General features: G+C 39.8%; 1 protein-coding gene across 1 annotated transcript; it reads left to right on the forward strand.

The window, feature by feature from the left end:
* Window positions 1-27,587, forward strand: LOC122998242 (E3 SUMO-protein ligase RanBP2-like). Its single transcript, XM_044375018.1, has 28 exons — window positions 1-84; window positions 1,189-1,290; window positions 1,482-1,586; window positions 1,821-1,904; window positions 2,174-2,285; window positions 4,316-4,468; window positions 4,735-4,965; window positions 5,107-5,249; window positions 5,747-5,942; window positions 8,392-8,532; window positions 8,843-9,002; window positions 9,316-9,497; window positions 10,526-10,713; window positions 11,197-11,317; window positions 11,519-11,677; window positions 12,415-12,552; window positions 13,320-13,409; window positions 13,582-13,812; window positions 13,954-14,037; window positions 14,622-18,477; window positions 18,960-19,121; window positions 19,519-19,605; window positions 19,803-19,966; window positions 21,167-21,419; window positions 22,573-22,727; window positions 24,157-24,430; window positions 24,897-25,252; window positions 26,457-27,587. The coding sequence occupies exons 2-28, from the start codon at window positions 1,202-1,204 to the stop codon at window positions 26,760-26,762; spliced, it is 8,220 nt and encodes a 2,739-aa protein (XP_044230953.1). The 5' UTR covers window positions 1-84; window positions 1,189-1,201; the 3' UTR covers window positions 26,763-27,587.
* The last annotated feature ends 276 nt before the right edge of the window (window positions 27,588-27,863 follow it).

Genomic DNA, 27,863 nt, shown 5'->3' on the forward strand with positions numbered 1-27,863 from the left:
CGATACCACAGTGTTTCATCCTATAAAAGCAGGCAGCTGTTACTCTGTCTCACATACATGAAGCCGCACATTACACAAGCCAGTGTGAGTATTTGCGATATTTGTCATTAAATTGTTATGTTTTCCTCTCGTTTATTCTGACACTTTTAACTAATCAATAATCAATGTGTTGACATGTTTACTGGTCTACAGCTTTTGTTAAGTCTTTTGCTCCGTGACACTACAAAACAATTGCCAATTAAAGCAAATCGTAGTGTTTTCAAGCGTCGTTAGCACCGATTTTGAGTAATTAATGTTACGTTAGGCTAAAATAGGCTCACTGTTAATACAGTGAAACTGCAATAAAGCAGCTCAATCAGACCTTCTATGACATTGTACAGCCTTACAGCCTCAATTGTTGAAGTGAGTCATTATCAAAATAATGTATTATTGCCCCGTAAATTACTTGTTTCCTGACTGGGCAGATAAGCCGATCACATCAGTACTCAAAGTCATTAAGGGTCAGTGTTATTATTGTGTTTTGGGAAAGTTTTCTTCACTGCAGCCCAAAAAGAGAGAGAGATGACGCAAACCAGCTGAGCACCGGAGAACGAGAGAGAGAGAGAGAAGACAGCTAGTGAGAACAAAACCTCTTTTCCTCTATAACCTCTATTCTATTGATTATTTCACGGCAGTTACGTTTTGCAGCACAAATAAATAACCATCAAACACTAAACAGGTGATTTACTGTTACTGTTCCTTAGTTTCAGTTTCGTTTTTCCTCCTCTGCATTTCTCCTTTTCATTCATTCATTCATTCATTACATCCAAACTAATGCAGCGGTTTATACAAAGAATAAAATGACAAATCTGTGTTGGTGCTGTGGTGTTGGCATTTCAAATCTGACGCTTGCAGTGCGCCATATGAGCATCAATTATCGCTTTTATTGCGTTTGGGCCTTTAACCTCTAGTAGTATCTCTCCATTCAGATAGTTTTATTTGTCCAGGTTCTGTTGCTTCCATCTCAATACTGTGACACACTTTGTTAGTTAGGTTGATTTGCTTCCCATGTCAATATACAAAGAGTAATTATATTAGTATACATTATTTATCCGGTTTACAACACATTAACATCAGCATTCGGTCAACTCATGAACAGGGTTTCTGTTTGCTGTTTTACTTATAGTAGTCGGATGTGTTTGTGTGCAGGTTGGCGCTTGCAATGAATCAGTGTGAGGAGACAGAGGAGGGGGTCCATCCCTCTGAAACCCCTCTGTGTGGGCAACATGACAACCAGACCGAAGCTCAGAGGTGAGATGAGGATCTCTGACTGTTTAAAATGACTTTTTCTCTGTAAGATTTGCTCCTGAGTCAGAAATCAGTGGCGACATTATCTGTAGTCAAAGTCAAAGATGTGTATGTCTGTGTGTGTGTGTGTGTGTGTGTATGTCTGTGTGTGTGTGTGTGTGTGCGTGTGTGTGTGTGTGTGTGTTGTGTTACAGCCCGGAGCAGCAGCAGAAACCAGACGATCAGGTTCTCAGTAGGTTCATGGTGCGCAATCGATTTCCACGGGCCAGAAATGTCCCAAAGCAATCTGCAGAAATGGAGTAAGTCTCCATTATGTTACTTTATACTGTTAATATTTATGTTGGTTAACGTGCTGCTTTGCTCTGTGACCTGTGTAGACGGGTCACGTAGCAATTCCTCCATTATATGATTTCTCTGACGTATACCAGACGTTTACGAAGCAGAATTTTGTTGCCATTTCAGCTAATTTCCTATTATTTCATCCCTATCTATATGTTTATACATTATTACATAACAATGATTATTATTTGCAGGAAGCCAGACTTTGGTGGATCTCTCTCCTCAGATTTAAAGAAAGACGTTGCTGATGGTGATCCAGTTCAGTCTTCAGACACTGGGTGAGTCAAACCTCTAACCCTTATATATATATATATATATATATATATATATATATATATATATATATATATATATATATATATATATATATGTGTATATATATATATATGTATATGTATATGTATATATTCACACACTTTGAAGCAGAGTGTGAATTAGCAGAACAGTAAGCACATGAGTGTTCCTGTGGTTGACTGAATGTTAATGCCTCTGTAGAGAAATTATATTAACAGTACTGTTGCATAACAATCTGTTTTTATGATTCTAGACATGTATCAGAGTATCTCAAAGTCCAGGAGAGGGGTCCCAAAGCACACTCTTTCCTTGGACAGCTCTACGAGAGAGAGGGAGACATCGACAAGGCCGAAGGATGTTACAGGGTAAGACGAATATGACTTGGGGGGTAAAAAATGTGCAAAACAAAGGCATTCTTCCAGGAAGAGTGCAGGGCATGGTGTGTGGTGCGTGGCTGGGCCTTTTCAGGTTTGGTGTCCCTGGTTCCTCTTGTCCTCATGTGAGAGTGACCCAAAATTACTCCTGATGACCAGGCCAGTGTGTGTGGGTGAATAGGTGCTGTATAACTGCACCGTCCGTTTTATTTAAAGTGGTCAAATCAGGATGGGGATACCCCTAACTAATGCCCAGACAGTGTATCATATACCTGTTTTCTTGGTTTTCCTTCACTCGATTAATCTCTACATTTATATACAGTCAGTGACTCTGTTTTTTGTTCTCTTGGCGCTTTCAGAGCCAGGTGCACTGAATGAATGATATAAAAATGAGCTTGTAAAAATGAAACAAAACTACAACACGACAGGACCAAAAAACGCACAGTCACCCACATACAGTTGAAAAACTGTGTAGCTTCCTCAGTTCATTTTTCCCTGCAGCTGTTCACCTGTGACTCCCCTATGTAGGCTATATGACTACTATCATTACCTGCCTGTGCTCTCAGGTATTTTTAATTTAATTCTAATTATTAACTTAATTTAGAGCATCGTTTTGTAGAACCTCTTCCAATTTGCACCTAGTGCAAAAGCTCCTATCTGCACTTTGCGAGGCATTAATATCTAGTCGGTATTGTTAACACATAATATAATAATATAGTCCAAAAACAGCATATTATGTATTGGGTATCCTTAACAAATAGCATTCTGCAAGAAAACAAGTTTTTTTTAGTTTTCTCAAAAAAGTGCATTTTTCAGATAGGAGGTTTTGCTCCTCAGCCATCGATATGGCACAAATCAAAATTGGCTAATTCATCTGGATGAGTGCAGTTTACGAACCACATAGTTGACAATACTCCTCCTTAACTGCATCCTGGACATTATTTTATTCAGTGCAATATTACAGCAGTTTGTTTATAATAAACATCTCATTCTTCATCATTCTTCTCATTCATTTAAATGAGACAATGCAAAGTGAGTTATTGGTATTTTGATAAAAATGGGTCTTAGACGTCATGAGAATAGATGTCTCAGAATCACACCTGTTTCTGGTACAACGTCACTTTGGTGATTTTTGTCCACAAGAACAAATTAAATACTATTTAAAACAACTTTAACCATTCCAACTAGTGTCTTTGTTTAAATCAGCGTCAAACATTACTGTTTAATGTGGTTAAAACAGGAATAAAAAGCAAGTAAAGCAGTCTGCATTTATCTAATAGTGATTCTTACAGTATCTATTATCCACATCTGCTTTATACTGTATGAAAAGCTTTTCCTTCAGTTCATTAAATCCCTTCAGTCATCTGACTGATATGTTGATAAATCTGCTGCCTCCGATTTTGTCGAACAAAATTTACATTTTATGTTTTATTCTTGGAATGTATTATGGTGCAAAAAGCTGCCGTATCACATTTTAATAAATAATTTGACTATTTAGGACATTAGATACAGTTGAATTATGAGCGAGTCATAATTGCACTCCAGCTGGGCACACAAGCTGTCAAAAAGGCCCCATTATGCTGTTAGAAGTGTGTGTGACTAGTCCAACATCACATTTTTATTCTCTATAATCACATAGTAGAGAGGGGAAACATTTAATAGAGGACATGGTGCGCATTATTAGATTTCTTTGGCAAATAAAGTCAAAGAGAAAATGAATTAATCATGAAATTTCATTGAAGTCAAGTTAGTTTTATAATTAATATTGCTAATAATGTTGTGATTTTTGCACAATTCATCATATTTATTCAATAACTTCATTTGACTGCTCCCTCCTCCTCTGATATGTGTCTTCAGCGAGCTATAAATTAAGTAGCTAACCTAAACGGTCGTCCTTTCCCGCCTCTCTCACATTTCGGTGATTGTTTTTCGGTGGAGTCTTGCCTTTTGGATACATCGGATGTCTGCAGGCTTCTGTAAAAAACCGACGTCAGTGTGTCTGCACTTTTATGTGTATGTAGCAATCGGTGGACTCGAACTCGGCTGAGGGCAACCTGGCGCTGAGGATGGCTGAGTTTCTGGTCAATAAGGAGGAATTTGACAGCAGAGCAGAGTTCTGGGTGGAGAAAGCTGCCACGCTGCTGCCGGGAAACCTTGCAGTCTTTAACCTGAAGGTGAGGCTCCTTTTCTTCTGAATGTCCAGTAAGACCTCTGGTAGTCATCTAGTGTGACTCTTTACATTCATATTTTACTAACTGCTGCTTAGTTTCTAGCTACTATATTCCCCTCTCTGTCTTCAATTTATGTTTTAACTATTTATGAACAGGGATTTTCTTCTCAATCATGTGTAGATACAATCCAGGAAGGAGGTGCATATCAATTAAAGGCAGAAAGGATGCCATACTGACTCTTTTTGGTTTACCTGTTCCCTTCTATGTAGGAGCGTCTGTTGGATCGTCAACATCAACAGTGTCGGAAACGACACTTTGAACTCCTCCAGGCTGAGCTGGCGGCTCGGCCGGCTGACGCACAGGTGAACGTGAAGCTGGTACAGATGTTCCGTCAGGACGGTCGGCTGGATGAGGCCATTAAGCATTGCCTGGCTGTTGAGAGAAGCGGCATGCTTCGCCACAGTCTGGACTGGTACAACACGGTGGTGTGCACACTGCAGGTCAGCACTGACTCTAATGTAGAAGGGCTGTACTGTACGTTTGGACTGGTGCACATTTTTGAAAACGAGTATGGTGTTCGCTTGTTAAAATCTGTATTTAAATTTAAAATAACACTAAAAAATGGATGTTCTTTCTTTCAGGTTTATCTGTCTCAGTCCAGCATCATCAGCAACGAGAAGATGTGTCGGCGTCTCCAGAAAGAGCTGCTATTGGCTCACTGCAACCTGCTGAGAATCACACTGTCTGGGCGCAGCGTGCAGTCCAGCATTAATGCCCTAAGAGGGTAAGTGTTCGGGGCAATGGAATGTTTGTAGACACACATCCTCTATGGACAGCAAATTTCTTCATATATTTACGTCGTTGTCACACTTCCTGACACCGTACTCAAGTCAAATGCCTGATGAAGATGTAAAACATTCTAGGGCTGCAACTAATGATTGTTTTCATTACTGATTAATCTGCAGTTTATTTTCTTGATTTATTGATTAGTTATTTGGTCTATAAAGTGACAGAAAACAGCGAAAAATGTGCGTAATAGTTTCCCAGAGCCTACAATAATATAAAAACAGAGATAAGCAGCACAAACTCCAATTGGAGAAGCTGGAACCACACTTTGCATGAAAAATGACTCAAATGATTAATCGATTATGAAAATAGCTGCCAATTTTCTGTCGCTCAACTATTTGACTGATCTTTTCAGTCCTACAACACTCATGTTTTTGCATTTTATACAATTTAGTGTGTGTGTGTGTGTTTGTGTGTGTGTGTGTGTGTGTGTAGTTTTGACCAAGCAATGAAGATGCTGAGCAGCGTTGCAGGCCACCACACAGACGGCCTTTGTGAAGTGTTCGTGGAGATGCAAGGTCACCTCTATTTGCATGCTGCTGCATTACTGTTGAAGCTGGCTCAGGATCGGCAGCAGACCTGGAGCACCGTCATTGACCTGGCTGCGCTTTGCTACCTGTTTGCATACCAGGTACTGACACACCCGCAGACGCCTCAGCAATGGAGCAAGTGGAGCAAATCCATCCCCATTATTCATTTAGGGGGAGCAAAGTTATGGTTTTGCTACCCCACCCTTTGTCTTTTTAAAAATAAACTTATCACCATACAGTCCCTGCAATCAGGTGATTATATTTAAGCAGCTGTAGGAGTATTAAAACTTTATTAATGAATTACCTCGTCGTTAGGGCACCACCTCCTTTTTGGTTAGGATTTGTTAGTGCCAGGAGGGAGCACTAACCCTTGTTCAGTTTAATCAATGACTCAGTCTAAAATGCTAAGGAAAAAGCTAATTTAACTTCTCTAAATAAATTCTTTAATTTTAACATTATTCGACATCAACCCTTGATCACAAAGCCATGCTCTCAGAGAGCAGTTTCAAGCGTTCTCCTTCTTCTTCTTCTTCTTCTTTTTCTTCTTCAATGGTTGAAGTTGCAGATTCAGGCTTTTGGTTGGCTTGTTGTAACTTAAGTTGAGTGTCGAACAAAGTTTAGTCTGACTACGCTCAAGTCTTCAGCATCATCTATTTCAAAATAAAAGTAGATAAAAATTTCACATTAAAGCTATAAACACATTATTTTCATAATGTCCAAGCATTCATGATATTTCTGATTAATAACGGTCCTGTTAGCTTGTATCATATTTGTAAAACCATTCAAAAACAGAAATTTACATGATTCATGATAAGTCAGTTCTTCTAATAACAAACATTAACCTTCATATTAACACTTCATGATGTCTGAGCAAACAACCTTCATTAGTTCAACTTTCTCAAACTATTTACACACCTTAAACCATCTACTGAAATAAAGTTTAATACTATAATGAAAGGAAATAAAGTTAGGCAACACTTATGTGATTAGATTACTTTCAGAAACATATTTAAATATAAGTTGACATAACTTACTTCATAATATAAAAACATTCAACGTGACTATTGTTTAACAATAAAAGAAACTTTAAACTAAAATCCTTCAAATATTATCTTTACATTTCTAATATTTTAGAAACTTCCTTCTTTCAACCAAACTACTTGTCTAATTTAACTACTAAAATATGATTGTCTATGAGGTTAATGGATCACAAGTTAAACATTTAAAATACAAATGTGGGAGTTGTTTTCCTCCGGTCCAAGTGGCCTTTAGGGTCATTTCATGCTTTTAGTTCATGTCGTAATTCAACTTATCAAAATGGTTTATGAGGAGGTCTTTCTGAGTCTGTTGAGCATCACTGATCGAACCCCCACTTGGAGGGTTACGAAGGTCAGTTCTGCAGGCCGAGGGTCTGCTCTTACAAACTTAGGAATCCAGGGAGTCTGTCTCTTATTTTCCTTAAGAATCAAAGATTAGTCAACAGAATTAAAGAAAAGTGGTTGTCCTCCTACACAGCCTATCTCAATGATCATTTTTCGATTTTCAGCAACTGGCAAAAGACAGAGTGGAGCTTTTCCTCACAGCACCAAGGTGTCTGAATCAACAAACAGTCAAACAGGAAAGAAACTTCTACAGATTACTCTGCTTAAGTTTCACTTTTAGTCAGACTTTGGATGGAATTATTTTGAAACATGATGACGCATCACTCCGTGTAATGCTTCCTCATCCAGTTGCTCTGCGCTGCGCTTTCATTACTATGATTATTCTCTCATTTCCTCATACAGGCTGAATGAGAGCTGAAAGTTTACTCTAAGGGGAAGTAAGGTCTAAACTAAAATGGCCCTTTTAGGTCTTGAGGAGCAAAAATCTGAGTTGTGCATTAAAATAGTTATTGATTTGAGATAATGTAAGTTAAAATAATCTGCTTTTGAAGTTATGATTTTTCATTCCTGTATAACATCACAACAACATCAGCTAGTGGTGCATATGGCTCCCACTAGAAGAAGTTAGTTGTTGTGAGGCCATTTCATTCATCCAAACTGTTTCTACTGTGTTGCAATTGTTAGACTTTGAAGACGCCTTGTGAGTATTGAGACACAGACCCCCCCCCCCCCCCACCAATTATGTATCTTTCTGAATTTGCTCCCACATTTTAATACATAACCAGGCGCCTATGGACACACCAACACAAATATAACCAGTATATATCCAGTCCTATCATGACATTGACAACTAATTCATTTGTTTATTAATCTACGACCATTTCATAATTTGTGATTTATTTATTTTAACAGTTAAAAGGTTAAATCGAGTTGTATATAGAGGAGACATTTTATGGCTCATGTTGTGTGTTGTGTAAATAGCAATTCTTGCATGAGTACAGATAAAGCTGAACTTTGCACTTAAAATTTTTTAACAGCTGCCTACAGGATATACTTTCGTAATAGTTTAATTTACTAAGTTTCTATACACATTAGGGAGCCACGGTCAGGAACATTTGACTGTAGACAGATTTGTTGATACAGTTTATTTTGTTTTTCCTTCCACTAGGTCCCCAGACCGAAGATTAAAGTGACGAAAAGAGACCAGTCAGGGCCAAAGCATCTGGAGCTGCTGGCGTGCGACCGACTGAGTCAGGCCGGCCACATGTTGCTTAGTCTGAGCACCGACGCGTCTGCCTTCATCAGAGAGGTCTGTCCATGCATTCTTAATCAGTTTAGTGAAAGTTTGTAGCATTCTGAGCCTGGAATGAAAAAAAAGGTTTATTGTAGTGATTAATCAATTTAATTAATTCAGTATGATATGTGGAACTGAGAGTTTCGGCTACAGCTGAAAACATCTTATCACTCTGTAATCAACATGGCAGATGCACTTCTACTTTGTCTTGCTAACAGTAATTTTGTGCATCATATCCAATTTACCACACATTGACAGCACTAATAAACTGATGTTTAATTACTTTAAAGTTCAGAAACTGACATAATTGTGTTTGCATACGTAGGTGGTGGAGGCGTATGGGAAGCGTAGCGGTCAGGACTCTCTGTTTAAACTCCTGTTTGGACCGCAGGCCTCGACTGGATCTTCCTTTATCGCCACTGTTGACATTCGTTCCATTAAGGCACTGACTCCACAGATCTCTCAGCTGGCCGAGTGGGACGCTGGTACAAAACTAGAGATGCACTAATATGGAATTACAAAGCTGATCATGCGTTTGTTGTGCACCACACAGATGTGATAACTGATTTATTAATCTTATAAATACAAAATCATGAGGACAATAAAGACTGTTTTTTGAAGTGTATATTTTTGTTATTTTTTACGTGAACTTTAGTTTCTTTTTTGAACATATAAACTAAGAGTGAGCAAAATCAAAGAAATCAAATAACAATAACTGACTGAAATAATTAATTAATCCTATTTTTTTTAACAGGCACATTATAAACACTCCTAATAACTTTGGTGCTTCCTCTGTAGGCTCCATCCTGCTGCATGATGGTGACTTGCAACATCTGAGCTGGTTGGGGCTGCAGTGGACCCTTCTGGCCCAGAGACCAGCCCTGCGGGACTGGCTACAGCAGCTCTTTCCGATGCTGACCCAGGAAACCTCCAAACTGGACACTAATGCACCAGAGTCCATCTGCCTGCTGGACTTGGAGGTGGGTGGCATTGTGTGGGTTGTTATGTTGTGTCCACATAACAAGAAGATGAAGAGAGAAGAGAAGTATACAGATAATTTTTTCATCTCAGATGTTAAGCACATCCATGGATTGTTACAAATTATCATATATAAACAAAAGGGGGTGATTTATAGTATGAAAACACACAAAAAAATGCAGGATGGAATTATACATCTAAGTTTAAGATATCAACATCTTCACTTTAGATATATCAACAGCTGTTGTAGAAGAAAATATGTATAGTTAAAAAAAAATTGAAAATGTCTTTATTGGGGTGAAAGGATGCTTTGTCTCTGGTCCCTTGACCTGCTGCTTGTAGCTCTATTTAGACTGCAGGAAGTGCTTGGCTATGTGGATTATTTAGTGCTTGTGTATGTGTAATAGTTTTAGAACTGCAAAAATTAATGAATTGTTCGATCAGCAACTATTTGGATAATCATTTTCAGTCATTTTTTCAAGCAAAAATTCCAAATAACCTCTGGTTCAAGTATCCTAGATGTGAGGATTTACTGTTTTCTTTCTTTAGGTTGTTGACTGTCGAATGTCGAATTGTGAATGTAATTTTTTCACATTTTTTTTACATTTCATAGACAAAATGGTGAATCAATTAATGGAGGAAATAATCATTATTCATTGATAATGAAATGAAGGGTCAATTGTAGCCCTAAACAGTTTATAGTAAAGATAAATTGGTTGGAAAGGGATATTCATTCTTTCTGTCTCTAGTATTTATTATCGCATTTGAAAGTATTTAGTTTTCTGTGAAGTGTGTAGAGACTTTAAGTACAATTGTTCATGCATAATTATCTAAAATTAATAGATAAATGCAATGCTTAAACATGCCCCTGCTTTTTGACAGGCAAATATTGGATGCATGATTGACTTCACAGAGTAGTACCTTCAGTAATCGTTCACTTTCACTTGCACAAGGCATTCTTGCAGCTCATTCGTTTTTGTACATTTTCTTTGAAAATGTAATGATCTCTCGTCTTGTTTACTCCATCCAGGTGTTTTTGTATGGTGTGGTGTTCTGTAGCCATTGTCAGCTCCAGGAGATGGCGAAGATCAACCAGCACCAGCAACAGCAGCTCTCTGAACCTCGCTGCCTCCCCCTTCCTCTCCTTCGCCTCTTGACCACTGACCGACAGAGGGAGTGGTGGGACGCCGTCTGCAGCCTCATTCACAAACGAGCTTCGTGAGTGTCAGTCAACGACAGTCAATGAGGAACCCTGAGCCACATTAGGGTTACATCATAATATAAATTTGCAAACACATAAGCTGTAAGGCTGTCAGGTTATGTTTCAAATAGTCCCAATCAAAGTTATTGAAGGATATACTCACTCTTGTCCGAGCATTTTCCCCAAACATGTCAATAAATCAGTAACTGTAAACAGTTTTAAATCCCATCACAGAAAATAGAAAGCAAGAATGAACTCTTTCTCAGTTTTTAAACTTATTGACAACAGTATTAAACTCACATTGAACCTGTTTAATAATTTACAGACAGTTCAGGTGAGCAGCTGTGAGCACAAATTTCCAATTCTAGGTGCTTGCCAGTCTGCCCGCTTCACTGTTTATCCTCACTTCAGTGATATGAACAGACCAAAACAAGCCTGACTGTAATATCATAACAAAGTGTATCTAATGTTCAGTGTGTTTGTTGTGTGTCTCCTTGTAGTCCTGACAAAGCAAAATTGCAAGTGACTGTGAAACATGGACTGAACACTCTGAGGGCTGGAGAGAAACATGGGCTCCAACCAGCTCTGGTTATCCACTGGGCTCAGTGTCTCAGCCAGATGGTATAAACACACACACACACACACACACACACACACACACTCACACTGTTCTCCCCAAGCTGAGCGAGTAGCCAGCTAGAAAAACAACCTTAGGGTCAGGACCTCATTTGTGGGGTTGCTTGACATGCAGATGAAGTTGCAGGAAATTTCTGATACAAATAAGTTGCTTCAAAAAGTGTTTTTTTGCATGTTTAACAACAGGTTGATGGAGTGCACTCGTATGACACGAAGAAGTACATCAGCCGCAGTGTTCACTACTGGAAAGTCGTCCTTTCACTGTTGGACAGCATCAAAAACAAACGCAGTATACCCGAACCCCTTTACCCGCTCTTCATACACTTTCCTTCTAAAGATATTCAGGTTAGTATTGTTGTAATAATTTATTTTTCCTGTATGAAATTCAGGATGTAAGCAGTCATTCATTTGTTTTATCCTTCTGTTTTTAGTCATCGCCCCTATCACTGTATCTTGTTGTGTATTGCTTTCATTAGTTTGTAAATTATTTATGAGTATGATGTTTAATTTTATTTTAGAACTTAAAGCTATAATATAATAATATGTGACTATTCTGCATTAAAATGTCTAAAATTAACTATACCTATGTTATATATTTTGTTTCCGACAATTTTCAAACCCAGAGAAGAAATCAGTCAGGTGACGGTCCGTTTAATTTGGTCGCCCGCTAATGGCGTCATACCCCCTCTACCAAAGAGTATACACGCAAAAGATAATACCTCGGCATTGTGGTTGCCCACTAGAAACTCTCATAAATTGACTTTTATTCAGTTTTAAGCCACATTTTTTGATAAACATTTTAGATCTTGGTCATTTTTAACTATATCTTTTAACCAGATGAAGGAAGCAGAAATTACATATTGTGCGTTTAAGAAACAGTTTCTACACAGATTTTTCCATATTTTTCAAGCAGTAAATAGTTCTATAGGTTTGCTGATCAAGCATTGTAGAGCTTAGGGTAAAGGGTTTAATTCCTACTGGGGTCATTACAGTAAATACATAGTCACCTGTTGTTATATTTTGTTGTAATATGACTTACAAATTGTGTGTTTCTGTGTGTGCATGTTTGTGTCCCTTTTCAGATCTCATCTGTGAAGGGATATGAAGAGGAAGCCAAAATCGCATTTGCAACTCTCCTTGACATTGAAGGCAAGACAGAGGAGGCCATCACTACCTTGGAAACCGTCAATAACATATCGTCCATCTGGCATCTGGCTCAGGTAAGTAATTTGCTTCTACACAACCAGGATTGGTTCCTCTTTCACCATCTGACTTTGACAATGGCTGTCTATTTATAATTATGCCTTTGATAGATGTGCACCAAAGACAGACTTTCTTTACAGATAAAGAACTAATTTGAGGTTTACTCAGTCAACTTACATTCATTGCAATTGTGCATTGCCAGTAATAATTAATGTATATTTCAATTAGAATAGATGACAAACATTTTGGAAGGTTATGGCCAATAGACAAGCTTTTGTTATAGATCCTGGGAGCTCAGCAGCAATCCTGATACTACACATACAGTTGGTTCACCAAAGTATTTTTTGATTGTAGCTTATTCAGACTGAAGATTGTTTAAATTTTGAATATTGTGATTCAGGTTTTGGTTTGTCATACCAATCCGGTTTATTAGATTTTGATGATTTGCCAATAGTGTAAAGGTATTTATTGTCACTGCCACAACATGCACACAATCACTTCTCCTGACATTATGGTGTTTTTTTGTTGTTTTTTATTCACTGGATCCTCAAATGTTTGCTGCCTTTGTGTAGACGTCCTCAGAGCTGCTATCTGTATGAACTCCTTAAATAAAAAAAGAGATTATTGCTACAGAGGACATTGATTAAACAATGTCAAAGTCATGCAGATACCTCAAAATTCACCTGTATCATGCATCTCAAGTGTGGAAGGTAATGTTAGTCTTTCTGACACCTGTGCTTGCCTTTGCATTTGTTTCCTATGATGTGCTATGTTTCCTTGGCAGATCTACCAGCGGCTGTCAAAGGAGGCCAGCAGGAAGTTCAGGACCTACCTGTCCAAGATCTACAAAGCCAAAGCAGATGACATTGAAAAGGTAAGTCCAATTTTTTTGTAGTTCTAAGTAAGCTGAGCTTTCAAAACAAACAAACAAAAAGCACATTTGATGAAATAATGTTTACATGGTTTATCCTAGTATTCTTATATTCCTACTACTAAATGTAACAATTCTACAAAAATAAAACCATTGTCTACATTTTGTGTGCCAGTTGCCTGTGTCCATGCAGGAAGTTGTGGACCTCCTGAATGATGTGAACCAACAGCTGGGGGAGAGTGGGGAGGCCATGGATAAAGAGAGGAAGAAGGAGAACAAGGGTCGAAGAGGACCAGCCCACTTCAGCGCTGCTCATCCCACAGAAACCAGTTCCACCATCTCCCACATCAAAGTTTCCACTGCCTCCCCTAACAAAAGCATTGTCTCTCCTTCCAAAAGAAACCTGGTAGGTTCAGGTTATTCTTTATCATTTAGAAGACCATTTGAGATTTCTATATGGTTACTAAAAGTTATTAATTGTATGTGTCTCAGACATCTTCATTAAAGTTGTACATTACTGACATAATTTATTTTCCCTGTTGTATAGATTTCTCTGCAGACACCACCTCATTGGGTTGAGGAACAGAAAAGTCTCCTCCAGATGCTCTGTCAGCAAGTTGAAGCTCTCAAGGTCAGAATTAGGGATTAAGCACATTTTTATTTCTTGACCATTTCTACATTTAGGTTACTGTGTCCCTCTCTGAACATCCTAAACTTCACTTGTCAATGGTTTCCATTCTGTGCAATCTCTGCAACCTGACTTCTCCAGTCACTTCCATTCTACCACCCCTTAGCACATTCTCCTCACTAATAGTAAATGTGCACGACACCCCCTCTACTTGGACTTCCTCATTCAGGTTTATGCACCTTCTCGTTCACTGTGATCTGTAAATGAACAACAACAAGTCCTGCCATCACTGGGAGGCAGGAAATCTCAGTCCAAATTCTTCTCCTGTGTGGTCCCTTGGTGGTTGAACAAGTTACCAAACTCGATTGGGTCAGCAGAGTCCATACATGTCTTCAAACATCGATTAAAGACCTACCTCTTCCAAATTTATTATGCGCTTTTGAGTTACTTCATGTTCATGCAACCTTGCTGCACTTATGTCAGGTTGTTATGTCTCATTCTCAAAGGCTTCTTAATGACCATTGTGTGTTACATTTAGTGTGGGTTAAATGTTCTGTTCACTTCTCATTAAGTTCCTTGTTTTGCAGAATGAGGTTCATGAGCTGAGACATAACTCTTCAGGGAATGCAGGCTCTCCTCATACTGTTTATAAGGAGACAGATACTGTTCCAGAGAAGCCCACAGCTCAAGAGCAGCCCTCTAGCCAAACTTACATCTTCACCTTTGGCAATAAATATTCGAATGGCCTCTCCTTTGCTGATGCAGCACAAAGCACAAATACCGGAAGTCTGTTTGGAGACATGGAGCAGCCACTTAAATTTGGGGATGTTACAAAGCCAGTGTTTGGGATGGCCAAGTCTGCAGCAGAAGAGGAAAGGGAAGTGGATAATAACAACGACAGCACGCATGTTGAGGAGGATGAAGATGGTCCTCACTTTGAACCCATTGTACCCCTTCTGGACAAAGTAGATGTGAAAACAGGTGAGCAAGAAGAGGAGGAGATGTTTTGCAATAGGGCAAAGCTGTATCGATTTGACACAGAAACAAAAGAGTGGAAGGAGCGGGGCACTGGCAATGTTAAAATCCTAAAACACAGCACTAAAGGGAAGGCTCGCCTCTTAATGAGAAGGGAACAAGTCCTTAATATCTGTGCCAACCATTACATCAATGCTGATATGCTATTGAAACTAAATGCTGGCTCTGACAAATCCTGGGTCTGGAATGCCATTGATTACGCAGATGAAGAACCTAAACCTGAGCAGCTAGCCATCCACTTCAAAACCGTAGAGGAGGCATCACTTTTCAAGGCCAAGTTTCAGGAAGCCCAGAAAATTGTGCTGAGATCATCAAAAAAGCATGATCAACAGGAGAAGAAAGAGAAAAGCTTAAAAACCTCTGATCCACTGGCAACATCGGCATCAAAGTTTGAACTTAAAGAAGTGGAATGGGACTGCACTGTGTGCTGTGTAAGAAATAAGTACAAGGATATGCAGTGTGTTGCTTGTCAAAGTGGCAATCCCAATTCTTCATCAAAGCCAGACATCCAATCTGCAAGTGAAACCAAAGGCAGTCCCTTTACTTTCAAATTTGGGACTGACACATCAAAACCCAGCAGTTCTGGCTCTCCATTAACTGGATTCGGTGCTGTTCGAGCTTCCATACCCTCTTCATTTACAGTTGGCACAAGCACCTCAAAACCTGCTGACACAGTAACCAGTGGATTTGGTTCTGGCTTTGGGATTCAGTTTTGCAAGAAGCCAGGGCAGTGGGACTGTGGCACATGTTCTGTAACAAATGAGGCCTCTGCAGACAGTTGTGTCTCTTGTAAAGCTCTGAAAACTTCACCTAAAACAACTGCTACAGCACAAGTGGTACCAGCTGCAACTACACCTGCAGTTAAGCCCTCAGAGGTTGTTGACTCTGGGTTTGGTGCCCAGTTTAGCAAGAAGCCAGGGCAGTGGGACTGTGATGTATGTGCAGTAAGAAATGAAGCTTCAGCTGACAAATGTGTTGCCTGTTGTACTCCCAACCCTGCTGCTAAATTAAAAGAGGGTGCTCCAGTTGCATCCACTCTGTCAACAGTGTCAGTTTTTTCAGGATTTGGAGCTTATTTTGCAAAGAAGGATGAGAAGTGGAACTGCAATTCCTGCCTGCTCAGAAATGATGCATCAGCTGCTGAATGTGTGTCTTGCCACACCCCTCATGACACCCTGTCTTTAGAGGCCATGTTTGCCAAGAAGGATGGAAAATGGGACTGTGACGTATGTCTGGTGAGAAATGACGCCTCTGCCAATAAGTGCGTGGCCTGTCAGGCACCAAATCCCAATGCTAAAAGCATTGGAACAAAGAGTTCATCAAGCCAGCCTGCTGGAACTCAATTTACGATGCCTTTTGCAACATGCAGCACTTTTCAGCTTGATCAAAACAAAAATAACAGCTCGACTACTTCTTTCAAGTTTGAGGCTCCTCAGTTTAGATATAGTACCAGAAGTTCATTAGGCTTTTCTTTGCCCATTCCATCTGGTGGCTTCAAGTTTGACATTCTGGACACTGCAAAAGAAACTCCCTCAATTGATAATAAGACATGCCCATCAGGGTCAGCTTCTAAATCTCTTAAAAGCATAGCTGACAAACACAAGAAGAAAGATGTGTCTCCACCTTCAGTAGGCCAAACAGAGCAAGTTAAAAATCCATTAATTGCTGGGAAAACCAATACATTCAGGCTTGCAGACTTGGCAGGTTCCTCTGGAGGAGACTTCCAGTTTGGCCAGAAAGACCCCAATTTCAAAGTTCTCTCTGGGGCTGGTGAGCAGGTGCTCTCATCCCTCCAGGCAACACCCACAAAGACAGATGCCCCAAATGAGTTGGAGAAGGATGGCATGTATAAAACAGAAGAAAATGATGATATCCAGTTTGAACCAGTGGTCAAGATGCCTGACAAGGTGGACCTGGTGAAGGGGGAGGAGGAGGATGAACAGGTTCTTTATTCTCAGCGTGTCAAACTGTTTAGATTTGACTTTAACACCAGTCGGTGGAAAAAGCGTGGCGTAGGAATCCTTAAATTTCTAAAAAATGCCACTAATGGCCGGCCACGGATGCTGATGAGAAGAGAGCAAGTTCTGAAGATTTGTGCCAATCACTGGATCACCACCACCATGTATCTTAAGCCACTGGCAGGCTCAGACAAGACATGGATTTGGATGGCCAATGATTTCTCTGATGGGGATGCTAAACCAGAGCAGTTGGCTGCCAAATTTAAAAGCCCGGAGCTTGCTAAGGAATTTAAGGAAAAGTTTGAAGAGTGTCAGAGACTTCTCTTAGACATCCCCCCACAAACCCTGCGCAACCTTGTTGACACAGGTAGAACAGCATATCTCATTCAAAAAGCGGAGGAAATGAAGTCTGGTTTGAAAGACCTAAGATTATTTTTGACAGATGAAAAACCGAAGATCAAAGATGACGACAGCCAGGGAGACATTACAACAACCAGCCATGTTTCAAGCCCTGTAATCAAGCCTCATGGTGAAACCACTGGCACTACCCTAGAGTGGGACAACTATGACCCTGGAGAAGAGGCTTTAGATGATACTGCTGACTCATCAGTATATGCCTCTTCCCTTGCCAGCAGCCCCCTGAGAAAGAACCCTTTCCACTTTGGGGAATCCACTGGTGGATTCATCTTCAGCTTCCAGCCTGGCATTAGCCCCTCCAAATCTCCTGCTAAGCTTAACCAGAGCAGAGCTTCAGAGGGCACTGATGACGAGCAGGATTTAACCCAGAATGAGGAAAGAGATGGCCACTACTACACAGAACCTGTGGTCCCCTTGCCTGATCTGGTGGAAATTTCCACAGGGGAGGAAAATGAACAGGTAGTCTTCAGTCAGAAGGCCAAACTGTATCGCTATGACAAGGAGCTGAGTCAATGGAAGGAGAGGGGTATTGGAGACCTCAAGATCTTGCTTAATTATGACACCAAACGAGTGAGGTTGATAATGAGGAGATACCAGGTACTCAAGATCTGTGCCAACCATTGGATCTCAACGGCCATGAAGCTTGAACCTATGAAGGGTGCTGAGAAAGCCTGGGTCTGGAGTGCCTTGGACTTTGCTGAAGTCGGCGAAGGTAATATTGAACAGTTGGCTGTGAGATTCAAACTGCAGGACACTGCAATCACATTTAAACAGGTCTTTGAAGAGGCTAAGGTTGCACAAGAAAGAGGGGAACTTATGACCCCGGTGATATCCAGGGTTGCCACACCTCAAGACAGTGGACCTGCAGTGGTGTCGCCCGCTAAATTCATGTTTGGCTCTGATAGCCTTCAGAAGATTTTTGGCAGTCCAAAATCTCACTCTGACGACTGTGAATCTGGTTTGAAGGCCAAAGACTCTGAACATCCTGCCAGGCCTTCATCTGTAGCACCTGCATTCAAAATCCCAGAGAAAGGTAAACATATATTTTGTAATATATTTAGAATATTTGTTTGATTTTCTGTTTTTTAATGGGTATCATGACTGCTTTTGTTCATTTGATTTTTACTCCATTGTCTTGTTCCATCTGCATCTCATTGCTCCACTCATCAAACTGCTCATCTTTTTAGTTGACCCTGACCTCAGCAAAGGCTAATTTGAGTTAAAGCTATTTATGCTATTCAATGTCACAGGGTCATATTTCCAACAGTAAGTGGTGTAGTCTGTCAACTAAAATTAAAAACATCAAGACATGCATACATAAATCTTCTCTAATACAATTTACACAGTGGTAAATCGAATGCATGCCATTTGTTTTTGCTGTGCATGATGTTTTTGTGTGTGTGTGGAACTAATACCTGTGGTTATAAAGGGAAAAAAACAGCTTAATTTCTGCCTTTTCTAAACAGTTTATTGCCAGCCTAACTGTGTTGTGCTACTTTAATGTGTCTGTTGTAGGACAAGTAAGTGAAAGGTCAGATGATGACTCTGAGGTGGAAGTTATGAATGTCAGGGAACCCACTGCTGAACAGGCTGCTTTGGCCAGGAAACTCCTTCTGCCTATCACCTTCATCTGCTACTGGAATGAACCAGGCTACACCAGCGATGATCAACCTGATGGTGAGACCAAAGTATAAGAAACAGTAGAGCCTTTAATGGTGTGCTTGTGAGTGAGGTTTCATTAAAAACAGACATCATGTAAATAAATGAATAAAACACTATTCAAATGCAGTTATAAAGGTAATCAATATTTAAAAACGAGAAAAGGTCCCTTGTCCACTTTGCATTTGGAGTTTGTGACAACCATGGCAACAAAATGTGTTGATGCCTGTAAAGCTGGCCGTCATGGAGAAATGTAGACAAAACAAACATTGTCTTACATTCATGCTCACTGGTATTGTCAAAGATCTGTTTTCAGTCAGGCTGCAGTGGGGACTGTGGAACCAAAACATCTTCCTTGTAGAGGTAAAAATGTAATTTAAGTGACGTGTTGAATTTTTATTTTTATTTGAATCAGATGAGGACTACGAGTCAGCAGTAAAGGCCTTGAATGGAAAGCTTTACCCTGATCCTTCGGAGAGAAAGGCAACAGCATGTGGTGATGGTAAGTATGTCATGTTGTCACCTCAACCTGGCTTTTATTATTTGTCAGTCACCATTTTGCTTGGATTAATTTCACTGAATTATCTCCACATTTACAGTATACACTACATGGCCAAAAGTATGTAGACTTTATGAAAAGTCATACTCGCCTCACCTCCAGTCATTCTCTAGTCTTAAACTTGTGTGTACTCCATTAAGAGTCAGACTGCCGCCAGGTGGTCTGGGAGAAGAAGCTGACGCCAGAGGAGGAGAAGAAGGCCAAAAGCCAACAGCTTCCACACCACTTCTTCTGTGGCCTGAGCACCACAGACAATGACTCGGATCACAACAAATCTGAGGACTTTGAGACAGAAGTCCGCAAGGTACAAAAAGAGCAGTTTAGTAAAGAGACACAACACTTGGAAATCACTCATGCAGGTTCCCATTAGGATTTGAATTAGGTAGTGAATTTGTACCCATAAAAAAAATATATATATATATATAATGAGCCATCCTGCAACCCTACTAACATTTGTAACATGTGCAAATCAGTTATTTGCAACAGATATGATTTTTGCACTAACCAGACAGTTATCTAGCAAGCTGACACTATGCAAATATAATAAACAGCATTTCATATGCCAAGTCTTGATTTAAAAAAAGAACACAAATTACAACTGTTTTTACTCCATAGATGTCATATATTGAGTAATACCAAGCAGATCATCTTAGCTGCAACCATATATTGAGAAGTCCCAAAATCAGAATATAACGGACTGGTCAGGAGTGAAAACAAAACAGGAAAAAAACCTCTTTTGGCTAAAGTGGTGAAAATATTTGGTGTGCTTTATTTAGTTTAACCATGTACAGGACTAGTGCAGTACCTGTTCAAGACGTGCCTGTTCGGAACGGGTTGATCACTTAGTCTCTGATGTTGCTGTTTGCAGCTTTCTCAAGAACCGCTCATCCAAACAACTTCACACTCAATATTGCACTTCCTTGGGTCCACAGCAACACACCCGCCAAGTGTGAAGTTGATCAAATGAATGGTTGTCGACATAAAGGACAGACATACATACATACAGACATACAGACAGAGACTCCTTCCATTTTAGTTAGTTTAATGTAGCATCAAACGAGCATCAGTATCACAGTCTTCTAATATCAAGCTCTGCACATACATCATTCTTTACAGTGACGGTCCAACATTCAACAAGTAACAAGAAAAACACATTTTTGAGTGTTTTTGAATGAGGATGAATCCCTGTCACTCAGTATTCCTTGTGGTTAGGGCTGCAACTAATGATTATTTTCATCATCAATTAATCTGTTGAATAGTTTCTCAATTGATTGATTAGTTGTTAAACATATTCTGTTTAGGATCATAGAAGACTAAAGAAACCAGCAAATATTCACATTTAAGAAGCTGGAACCAGATAATTTTAGTATTTTTTTCTTAAAGGCTCAAAACAATTAATCAATTAACAAAATATTTGGCGATTAATTTTCTATTAATCGATTAATCGTTGCAGCTCTACTTGTGGTCAAATTATGATATGGATTTAATTCATGAATTGTTTCAGGAAGCCCAGTTAAACAAAGCTGAAAAGGTCTCTAGCAGTGCTGCTGAAGAGACATCAGACGCGTCATCTAGCAGCGCTGAGGCTGCAGACGGCTCGTCTACAATAGAGAACCAAACCTCAGACCACCCAACAGACACTCAGAGTGAAGCTCCTAGCAGCATGTCTCCCACTGACCTGTCAACTAAGAAGAGCCCAGAGCCAGAGTCTAACGCTGGGACTGCCACAGCTACTACTGCTACAACAGCAAGTCAAGGTATAGTCCACTTCCTGTTCTTTACTACAGAAGTATGACCACTGACAGTCTACCTGACGTTTGTGGGTCAGTACTGGTACGTTAAAGTTGAGATGCAGCCCGTTTGGTCAAAAGTTCTTGTCAGCTTTATAATCAAAAGTCTACCTCCATCAGGGGAATACTTGCTGATAAATGTGCCGAGGTGAAAAAGTGGGGTCTTGATCTGTTCACCTGCTTATTAGAGTAGGTGTGTCTGAATTCTACACTGTGACCAGGAAAGACATGGGAAATTAATATTAAAATTTCAAGCACAGATAAATTTGATGATCATACTGTAAAAAACTGGAAAGTGTACGTAGCTGTTGAACCACATTATCCTGCACAACATGGTGATGCAACTAATTCAGCCTTTCCCACAGTTGAATTTGGAGCAAGTGTCTGTTGGTAACTTAAACCTACTCTGACCACTTTTCATAGTCTATTTTAGTTGAAGAAGGTGTGAAATTCACTTTACTAGTTTTACAGCATCCTTGTATATTCTACTTAATGTCTCCCGGGTTCAATTTTTACAACATTGCTAAATTCAGTTCCTATAATCTCAACTGCTGTATCAGTTTTCCTCTACCAGTCTTGAATGTGCCACAACCAGACTCGCACGTTTGCTTCAAATTGGCTACACGGTTTTAATCTGAACCATAGTGATGCTTCAGTGTCCGTGATTAATGAAATATGATTATACAGTGATCAGTATGATTGAGAGTCAGTTCCATTTACCAAGGATCAAGGTGTTTCCATGAATCCAGTCGGTGGACAAGCTAACAAAAAGCTTCACATTGTGTTTATTGCCTCAGATTACATTGTACAGTTTTCATGTCGGTGTATCCAACCTTCTGTATGCTGGAATCCTGCATAAAATGAGAGGTATGAAAAACTGCATTCCATTCAGTATTTAATGATTAACTTTCTTCCTCCCACCACAGATTCCTCTAACTGTGATTTCAACTCACTTGGAGGCTTCTCTCTTGCTGTCTTGGCCAATAACCCAGAGGGATTTGCCTTAGGAACAAATAGTTGGCTTCAGTGCTGTTCGTTGTTCTTTTTGAAAACTAAGTGTCTCTCAAATATAACAAAATTACTTTTAAAATATATGTTTGTTGTTTTTCCTCTTTTGTAGACTCCAACTTTTCTTGGGCAAACGCAGGAATGACAATATTTAAGCCTTCAGTGTCTTCAGCAACAAAAATCAATGGCTATGAGGAGATGAGTGATGAAGAGGAAGCTCCTAAAAATGTGGACATTCACTTTGAGCCAATAGTGTCACTACCAGAGGTACCACAGTCACACACAGTTGTCATACAGATCTAATTGTCTGTGATGCACTGGGCTTTTTTAAGTAGTATTCTCAACAAGTTTATGGAAGGTGCTGTTTTGATTTTGTCATTCTACATGCGTGATCATGCTTCAAGCTGACAGGAAAATGGCGAATGTCCTTTTTAAGACTCCAATCGCCAAGCCAAAAACTTGTGTGATTTTTTAATCTTGATGACGTGTTGAAGGTGTGCTGAAAATGCAGTAAGTCTCTCAAGCTATCTGTCTGCAGGCGTCAGTGGGACAGCTGCTGGATACAAAAAACAATTAAACTACGATACAAGGAGTACCAACATACTTAATCAGAACCCCCTTTCGACCAACTACACGTCATCCTCAAGTCAAAAAAAAAAAAAATCCCACCTGAAAGATTTAAAACTGATCCGCTTACCAAATGGTGCCAAATATCTATTTGTTTGTTATTCTCCTTAAGTTGAGTAAGTTGAGCGATGTTCCATTGTATAAGCATGTGGCTTCTTGGCCTCTGCTGTCACATCCAATCAGGTAGCTGTGGGTCTGAAAAGTGAAGCCGATGTTTAAGTGACTTAAACCTGCATTCTCTCTGATGGCCAGCAGGGGGTGACTTCCATTTGTATTGAAGTCTATGAGAAAATGACCCTACTTCTCACTTGATTTATTACCTCAGTAAACATTTTCCTAATCTGTTTATGGTCTCAATCACTAGTTTCAAGTATTCTTCAATACAACATGATGTTCATTTTATTAATTACAGCCTAATTTAGAGTGAAATAGACGATAAAGCAGGGTATGCTTTAGGGAATGGCTACCTTGTGACTGACAAGTCGCTACCACAGCGGTGCGTGAGGTGCTGTAGTTGGACCCTGGGGAGCTCCTCCCCAGCTCCACACTCTCGTTCAACTATGGTCACTTTTCATCACTTTTGGCTCCAAAAAAACAAGATGGCAACAGTCAAAACGCCAAACTCAAGGCTTCAAAACGGAAGTCCACAAACCAATGGGTGACGTCTCGGTGGCTATGTCCATTATTTTTATACACTCTGTGGTCACATCTTTTTAAAATTTATATTATCTGGATTTTATGAAGTCTTATTTGCATATGTTATCTCCATATCTTCTTTTGTAGATTGAAAAATAGCACCATTAAAGAAGCTCTGCTATTTCAGTGATAAACTTATTTCATACCTATAACTTCTTCACAATAAAAACCACTGGTTCATCAATGGAAAGCTTTTATGTGAAGCAGCAGCAGCACCTCAGTGCTGTGAGGCTGGAAACGCATGTCATCATGGCTTGGTTCAGTGCAGCTTAATTCGACCGACACAGTACAATTAGGGAAAAAAGCACCACAGATCAGTTTAGTGAATGAGGTGAAGGATCACTCCTCATCTTGAGTACTTTAATTCTCTCAGGTGGAGACAAAGTCTGGTGACGAGGATGAGGAAATCCTGTTTAAGGAGCGCGCCAAGCTATACCGATGGGACCGGGACCTCGGCCAGTGGAAGGAACGTGGCATCGGTGATCTCAAGATCCTCTTCCACCCAACCAAACATTTCTACCGAATTCTGATGAGAAGAGAACGGGTGCTGAGAGTTTGTGCCAACCACACAATCTCACAGGTGATGGAACTCAAACCCATGAATGCCTCACCTAACGCACTTCGCTGGACTGCCACCGACTACTCAGGTATGTTGTCACACAGTGTTAAGAAGCCGCAGTTTCTGCACTGTATTTGTCCGCTCTTAATTTCAGTCTAATGTTGATTAGATTGCTATTGTTGTAGAAGCATCTTTTTGTGACTACACAGCTGTGACAACCATATTCAGAGTGCCAGTTGTTGTCATGAAGACATGCAAGCCTCAATTCAAGTCTAAATTGTGATTCAAATGGTTATAATTACAAATAACCTGCATTTTTTTTAAACAAATTGCTTTGAACTGCAGGTTGACAGTCTGTATGAAGGAATGAATTTATCAAACATATTGGTATGACTAAAATTAGATCTGTTAGAGTCATAATGTATGTTACTTTTCAATTGATTGCCCAGCCTATTAGCTATTAATGCCAAAAATACATGTCTTTGTGCTAATGTGTGTTGATGCTTTTTAGCCGTCCTCTTGCTGATGGTCTCTTGTCTTCCTCCGTTTCCCAGATGGTGATGCTGCAGTGGAGCAGCTGGCAGCCAAGTTCAAAACCCCTGAGATAGCCGAATCCTTCAAGAAGACCTTCTGCGAGTGTCAGAGCCGCATAGGCCAAAGTAGTGATGATGCCTCATGTATCTCCTCACCACAGATGTCTAGAGTTCAAGAGCACTCAAGAGACTCTAACCCAAAGGTTTTCCTCACAGTGGCAGCAGACGGCCAACCACTGGGCACAATGACTGTAGAGCTTTTCTCTCATATTGTTCCCAAGACAGTGGAGAACTTCAGGGTTCTCTGCACCGGTGAGAAAGGCTTCGGGCTGCGGGACTCCATCTTCCACAAGGTCATACCGGACTTCATGTGTCAGGTGAGGAGACTGTCGAGACTTCACTCACACTAATAATTAAAAAGCTACATTTCTTGTTAACAATGGTGTTGCTCAGTGATGACAGAACTCTCACTGAGTGATGCTTGCTCACTTATGTTTATGTGTTTATAACTACAATGCTTAGCAACACTTAACAAAAAAAAATTTGACTGTTGAATCTGTTCAGTCCTAATCATAGCTCATGAATAAAATCCCTCACTGTAATCATTCCTCCTGTTCATACTGGCTATTAAAAGATCCCCTTCAAATGTGCTTTCAGTGTAAGTGATGGAGGCCAAAATCCACAGTGTGTCCACACCGTCATTTTGTGCAAAAATGCATTTAAAAGTTGATGTGAAGCTTATATGAGGGTTCCTCAGTCTGAGTTAGTCATATCAAGTGGATATCTGCCACATTTATAGTCTTTTTATCATCAAACTCCCTCTTTGTGTTTCCCTGTTGAGCTGCGGTGGAAGAATAGTAACAAAAAGAGGGACTTTGGCACTAAAAAGACTGTAATGTTGAAAGTAACGTTTGACTCATTTGGATGCTGAAGCTTCATATTAGCTTCAGATAAACTTTTACGTATTTTTTTGCACAGAAGGATGTTTTTTTGCCCCCATTACCCATACTGTAAGTGCATAATGAGGGGATCCACAAAATTGTGAACCCTTCCTTTAACTTTGTTCAGATCAAAAATTTAAAAAAATTATAGATAAATAAAAAATGTGCTGAGAGTATTTAAAAACAAGGATGAAGAAAGGAAACTTTTGCGCTGCACTTTCTACCACCATTATGCCTATTTTCATTACAGTTAAGTTTGCAGTTAAATTATTTTCAGAAAAACTTTGCAGTCTGCCATGAAGTTATCTTGTGCTGTTATCTTGTAGAGCAGTGAGAGTGAAACAAAAGTATAAAGTTGAAGGCCGGAAAACCAAAACAATGAGCTGAAAGACATTTCTGTACCTCTGTAGACCTGCAGAGGCAGGTGATAAATCTGGGGGTTCATTTCAAGCAATCCCTCTCACATACAAGTAGTCATGTGATCCATTGATTATAAATGGTTAAAATCTAATATTTGAACAAATTAAATACAATATTATTTTTCAGACTCCATCAAATGACCAAATGGTTACTGTATCTCTCATGGGGAAACAGTGTATGCATGTAACACTTCTTACAAGTCCCCCTTTGGTCCTTTTAGGGTGGTGACATCACCAACAGTGATGGCACAGGAGGCAAGTCCATCTATGGCAGCAAGTTTGAGGACGAGAACTTCGATATTCGGCACACAGGCCCGGGCATACTGACCATGGCCAATCGAGGGCGTGACACCAACAACTCGCAGTTCTTCATCACCCTGAAGAAAGCCGAACACCTGGACTTCAAACACGTGGCTTTCGGCTGGGTACAGGAAGGCATGGATGTGGTGCAACAGATGGGAGAGCTGGGCACAAAGGGAGGCGTGCCCGCAAAGAAGATTGTCATCACAGACTGCGGACAGCTCTAGATTTTGTAATGTAAAGACCAAGATGTAAAGCTTGGTTTAGGTTACAAGGTTAAGGACTTTGGATAATGATGTGTTCCCTTCGCAGTGCATACCATCCTGCTGAAACTGAATCCACAGCCATTAGGCATCTGAGACTTTAACTATGATCATAGGATTACTGGTCAGACCCTTCATCATAGAGACTAACCTGGAATGATAAATGATTTGCTACCCCAATGCGTAGTCTCTAATGGGAAATATGTGAGGAAGCATTTGGAGCAAATATAGTGTATTTTTGCTCTGTTGCACTTGGATCTTCATCAGTGCCTGTCAATAAATTCTCATAATTTGTTTATTTGGTCTGTATAATTATACACAGATACTTTATTAATGTCTGTTTTTGTTCTTTTGTGTTGCCTGTGCTCAGTTTGAATGTGCTGCTCCTCATAATCTGCTCCATTTGGGGATTTTTTCCCCCTTTTTTGAAGTAGTCTTAATCATAATGGAAAGATGAGGTTATTTGAAAGCAATATTGTTTTGTAACTGTCTTCTCTCCAAAGGCTGCCACTGTGTATGTTTTACTGTAGGTGTCCCCCACTGATGTTTCTTAGTGTAAATGGATTTCACAATGTGCAGATAACTGGATTTCATACTGGCCTGCATAAACTTGAGTCATCTTACTGTGTTGCCCAGTGGATGCAGGATGGTTGATGATGACAACATTAATCTGGTTCAGGTTTTACATAGATGATCCATTATAGTTTGAGATTACAGTTTAAATAGTGAGTGTTGTTCAAAAATAAAATGCTGATAAAGGAAAAATAAAGTTGCTTTACATGTAATGGATGGCTGCAGATTGAAAGGTTGTTATTTAAATGTTATATGTTTATTATTGCTTAGTTCATCAGACTATAATAGAAAAGTGCAGGGTCACTGTTTTATTGATTTCACTTCATATTTGGTTGCAGTCTAAATGTCTACTTGTAACCTCATCGCAGGCCGTTATGAGAGTGTAATTCCTTTTGCAATTGTAACTTGAAGGTTTTTTAGGAATCCGAGTTGACTATTAGATATTTTATAGATGGATGGCAGTATTTTTTACCACAGTATATTTAATCTTGA

The sequence above is a fragment of the Thunnus albacares genome, chromosome 15 (genome assembly GCF_914725855.1).
Source record: "Thunnus albacares chromosome 15, fThuAlb1.1, whole genome shotgun sequence".
Classification (NCBI taxonomy): domain Eukaryota; kingdom Metazoa; phylum Chordata; class Actinopteri; order Scombriformes; family Scombridae; genus Thunnus; species Thunnus albacares.

What these genes read in the sequence shown, in the direction of transcription:
- LOC122998242 (XM_044375018.1), top strand. Translation starts at nt 1,202, where the DNA reads ATGAATCAGTGTGAGGAGACAGAGGAGGGGGTCCATCCCTCTGAAACC. An exon ending in CTCATTCACAAACGAGCTTC is followed by an intron (nt 10,714 to 11,196) that starts GTGAGTGTCAGT and finishes GTCTCCTTGTAG; the next exon opens with TCCTGACAAAGCAAAATTGC. An exon ending in AAGCAGATGACATTGAAAAG is followed by an intron (nt 13,410 to 13,581) that starts GTAAGTCCAATT and finishes TTTGTGTGCCAG; the next exon opens with TTGCCTGTGTCCATGCAGGA.